Source organism: Rhincodon typus, chromosome 38 (assembly GCF_021869965.1).
Source record: "Rhincodon typus isolate 14 chromosome 38, sRhiTyp1.1, whole genome shotgun sequence".
Classification (NCBI taxonomy): Eukaryota; Metazoa; Chordata; class Chondrichthyes; order Orectolobiformes; family Rhincodontidae; genus Rhincodon; species Rhincodon typus.
The window spans coordinates 12,005,995-12,010,939 of record NC_063369.1 but is presented as its reverse complement, the minus strand read 5'-3'; the positions used below and the strand labels follow the sequence as shown (position 1 = coordinate 12,010,939).

The window sequence follows — 4,945 nt, the reverse complement described above, 5'->3', positions numbered from 1 at the left end:
CTCTGTAACCTCCTCCAGCCCCTACACCCCTCCCTATCTCTGTAACCACCTCCAGTCCCTACACCCCGCCCTATCTCTGTAACCTCCTCCAGTCCCTGCACCCCTCCCTATCTCTGTAACCTCCTCCAGCCCCTACGCCCCTCCCTATCTCTGTAACCTCCTCCAGTCCCTACACCCCTCCCTATCACTGTACCCTCCTCCAGCCCCTACACCCCTCCCTATCTCTGTAACCTCCTGCAGCCCCTACACCTCTCCCTATCTCTGTAACCTCCTCCAGTCCCTACACCCCTCCCTTTCTCTGTAACCTCCTGCAGCCACTACAACCCTCCCTATTTCTGTAACCTCCCCCAGCTCCAAAGATCGCTGTTCTCTATTCCAGCTTCATGTCCATCCCCAGATTCCCATCCATCTACCATTGGCAGCTGTACCTTCAGGTGCTTGGGTCCTGAATTCCCTTCTGAAACATCTTTCTCTCTGTCTCTCACCCCCACCTCTAAGATGTTCCTTAAAACCTCCCTTTTTGAGTGTGTTTTTGGTCATCTGTTCTCAATACCAGGGATGTGACTCAGTGAGAACGAAAATGCTCCTGTGAAGCAACTTGGAAGGTTTTGCGGAGTTAATGGTGCTATGTAAATATCTTGTTTTATCCTGTTGTCTAGATTTGATCTTTGGTCCTGAGCTTGTGCTGTAAATTCTGCCTCTGAGTTCAGTCGTTAGGTTTTGTAAAAAGCTGTAAATTTCTGTGTAAATGTGTAAATATTCTGTAAAATTACAATCCCATTTTGGTTGAAAGCTCCCTGCCTCTGTTTTTTGGGTACTACCTCTCTGATTGTGGTGGGATACTCAGTGCTATCAAATCACAGAGAGAGCTCAACTCCAACACACCTTGCTCTCGGCCTCTGTCTCTCATTCTCTCCATCACCAACTGTCTCCTGTATCATCCTCAGTGTGCCTCTCCCCATCTTTGTGTTTCGCTTTGTTTATCTCTCTGTGATCCAGTCTCTCTCTCTTTCTTCCTTTACCTCCATCTCAATCTCTTTCTGTCTTTCCCTCCCTCTATACCCGTCCCTCACTTTTGCTCTGTATCCCTCTGTCTCTCTCCACCTATCCCTCTCTCTCTTTGTCTCTCTATCCGTCTGTATCCCTCTCTGCCTTTCTCCCTCTCCCTATCTATCTGTATCCCTGTCTATCCGTCTTCCTCTCTCCACCTATCCCTCTCTGTCTCGCTCTCTGTCCTTCTGTATCCCTCTCTAGCTGTCTTCCTCTCTCTCCATCTATCCCTCTCTGTCTTTCTCTCTCTATCTCCATCTCTCTTCACCTGATCCCTCTATTTCTCTTTATCTCCCTGTATCCTTCTCCATCTCCCTGTATGTACCCCTCTCTATCCTTCTATTCCCTGTAGCCTTCTCTCTCCGCATTTCCTTCTCTCTCCACCTGACCCCTCCATCTCTCTTTGTCTCTATCTCTCTATCACCCTGCCTCTCTCTCATGGTCTGACCCCTCTGCTTCTCTCTCTCTCTATTTCCCTGTATTCCTCTCCATCGCTGTCTCTTCCTGTCTCTCTGTGTGCTTTTCAATCTGTGGCTCCTTCTCTCTCCACCTGACCCCTCTATCTCTCTAGCTCTGTCACATTCACTACACCCCTCCCTCGCTGCATTTCCCCCTCCTCTTCTGTTTCCGCTCCACATCTGAGAGAGTGTTTCTCTCCCCGTCTCTTCACCTCTGCCTCTCTCTTTTCCTTCTCCCTTTTTCGCTCTAGATCTGTTTCGCTCTCTGCCCTTCTCCGTCCACCAGAGAATGTTAAAACAGGAAGTGGTTTTGATCGAGAGCTCAGAAAGAGAGAGAGAAGCTTCCTGCCGATGAGGTGTTATGGGGTGGAGTGGATCGGTTTTTGACAAGTGCACGAGAAGTCACAAGCGAGAGAGACCGGAGGAATCCAACGGCTTGGTGCAAGACAAACCCATCGCAAGTCTTCCATCTTCATCTCCCTCTCTCTCTTTCCCTTGACGTTGCTCTCACCCCTCCCTCTTGCTCATACATCCTCCCTCTCCCCCTCTCTCTCTCACTTCCTGAGCGAGCGGAAATCAAAGCTGGGGGATTCGCTGAGACCCAGATTCATAGGCCCAGTTCTCAGTCCAATCCTTCAGGAATTGCCAGGGAAAGCCGGTCCTCGATAATTCACAACATTTGGCCAATTAGTGAGAAAAGGGCCTATCATAAGGGGCTTCTCAGCACTGGGTGCCCGCAAGAACAAACGTCTTGCAACAAACCAGAGGAAATGAGGGTGTGAAAGGAAAGAGACAGACAGAGACACTGTGAAAACGAATCAACGGAGTGGTTCAGTGACCTGTTGGTGGGAGAGGAAGCACCAGCAGGCCTCAGGCCTCAGGCGAATGTAGGCCAAGAGTCAAAAAAAATCAGTTAGGCCCAATGCCCAAAAACTGCAAGCCTCGATGAGGGACCCAACACGAGGGTGCAGACAATCAGAGAGAGATTGGACAAGACCACGGCTCAAGGATGAAACGACAGAAAGGGAAAAAGAAAAACCAAGCGAAGGAGAGAGTGTTTGGTTGCGATCTCGTCACCCATTTGGAGACATCAGGCCAGGAAGGTAAGATCAGAATTTACACCCTAAACCTATCCAAAGATATCTCCCTCACAGAGAGAGGGACTGAGAGACACCAGTCAGTGTACAGATGTCTCCCTGAGAGAGAGGGGACCTAAAGATACCAGTCAGTGTACAGATAGCTTCCTGAGAGAGAGGGGACTGAGAGATACCAGTCAGTGTACAGATATCTCCCTGAGAGACGGGGGACTGCAAGACTCCAGACAGTGTACAGATATCGCCCTGAGAGACAGCGGACTGAGAGACACCAGTTAGTGTACAGATATCTCTCTGAGAGAGAGAGGGACTCAGAGGCACCAGTCAGCGTACACATAACTCCCTGAGACAGAAGGACTGAAAGATACCAGTCAATGTACAGATATCTCCCTGAAAGAGAGGAGTCTGAGAGGCACCAGTCAGTGTACAGAAATCTCCCTGAGAGAGACAGGGAAATGAGAGAAACAAGTCAAATACAGATATCTCCCTGAAAGAGGGGGACCTGAGAGACACCAGTAAGTGTACAAATATCTCCCTGAGAGAGGGGACTGAGAAACACCAGTCAGTTTACAGATATCCCCCTGAGAGAGAGAGGGACTGAGAGACACCGGTCAGTGTACAGATATCTGCCTGAGAGGGGGAAATGAGAGACACTGGTCAGTGTACAGATAACTCCCTGAGAGAGAGAGGGGATTGAGAGACACCAGTCAGTGTACAGATATCTCCCTGAGAGAGAGAGGGGATTGAGAGACACCAGTCAGTGTACAGATATCTCCCTGAGAGAGAGAGGGGGGAACTGAGAGGCACCAGTCAGTGTACAGATATCTCCCTGAGAGACAGAGGGACTGAGAGACACCAGTCAGTGTACAGATATCTCCCTGAAAGAGAGAGGGACTGAGAGACACCAGTCAGTGTACAGATATATCCCTGAGAGAGAGGGGACAGAGAGACACCAGTCAGTGTGCAGATATCTCCCTGAGAGAGAGAGGGGACGGAGAGCCACCAGTCAGTGTACAGATATCTCCATGAGGGAGAGAGGGGACTGAGAGATACCAGTCAGTGTACAGATAACTCCCTACGAGAGAGAGGGGACTGAGAGACACCAGTCAGTGTACAGAAATCTCCGTGAGAGAGACAGGGGACTGAGAGACACCAGTCAGTGTACAGATACCTCCCTGAGAGACGGGGGACTGCGAGACTCCAGTCAGTGTACAGATATAGCCGTGAGAGACAGTGGACTGAGAGCGACCAGTTAGTGTGAGAGAGAGGGACTCAGAGACACCAGTCAGCATACACATAACTCGCTGAGACAGAAGGACTGAAAGATACCAGTCAGTGTACAGATATCTCACTGAGAGAGAGGAGTCTGAGAGGCACCAGTCAGTGTACAGAAATCTCCCTGACAGAGACGGGGAATGGGAGAAACCAGTCAGTGCACAGAAATCTCCCTGAGAGAGAGTGGGGACTGAGAGACACCAGTCAGTGTACAGATATCTCCCTGAGAGAGAGGGGACTGAGAGACACCAGTCAGTGTGCAGATATCTCCCTGAGAGAGAGGGTACTGAGAGACACAAGTCAGTGTACCGATATCTCCCAGAAAGACAGAAGGCCTGAGAGACACTGTTCAGTGTGCAATACCTCCCTGAGAGAAAGATGGACTGAGAGACAATCGTCAGTTACAGTTCTCTCCGTCAGAGAAATTAGACTAACACCAATCGGCATACATATATCTCCATGAGAGAGAGAGAGAAAGAGAGAGAGAGTGAGAGGGAGAGAAATACTGACAGACACCAGTCAGTGTATAGATATCTCCCTGAGAGAGAGGGGACTGAGAGACACCAGTCAATGTGAAGATACCTCCCTGAGAGAGAGGGACCGAGAGACACCAGTCAGTGTACAGATATCTCCATGAGTGAGAGGGGACTGACAGACACCAGTCAGTGTACAGAAATCTCCCTGAGCGTGAGAGGGGACTGAGAGACACCAGTCAGTGTACAGATATCGCACTGAGAGAGAGGGGACTGAGAGACAACCATCAGTGTACAGATATCTCCCTGAGAGAGAGAGGGGACAGAGAGACACCAGCCAGTGTACAGATATCACTCTGAGAGAGTGAGGGGACTGAGAGACACCAGTCAGTGTACAAATATATCCCTGAGAGAGAGGGGACTGAGAGACACCAGTCAGTGTACAAATATATCCCTGAGAGAGAGGGGACTGAGAGACACCAGTCAGTGTACAGGTATATCGCTGAGAGGGAGCAGACTGAGACACCCCATTCAGTGTACAGATATATCCCTGAGAGAGAGGGTACTGGGAGACACCAGTCAGTGTACCGATATC

At 49.9% G+C, this 4,945-nt stretch overlaps 1 protein-coding gene across 1 annotated transcript in view; it reads left to right on the top strand.

Moving 5' to 3' along the window:
* Positions 1-1,669: 1,669 nt before the first annotated feature.
* LOC109926617 (rho GTPase-activating protein 30) overlaps positions 1,670-4,945 on the top strand; it is an 11,878-nt gene continuing 8,602 nt past the window's right edge. Inside the window, exon 1 of the mRNA XM_048617823.1 lies at positions 1,670-2,611. Coding sequence (XP_048473780.1) covers positions 2,518-2,611 — 94 coding nt within the window. The 5' untranslated portion in view covers positions 1,670-2,517. The remainder of the gene's footprint in view (positions 2,612-4,945) is intronic.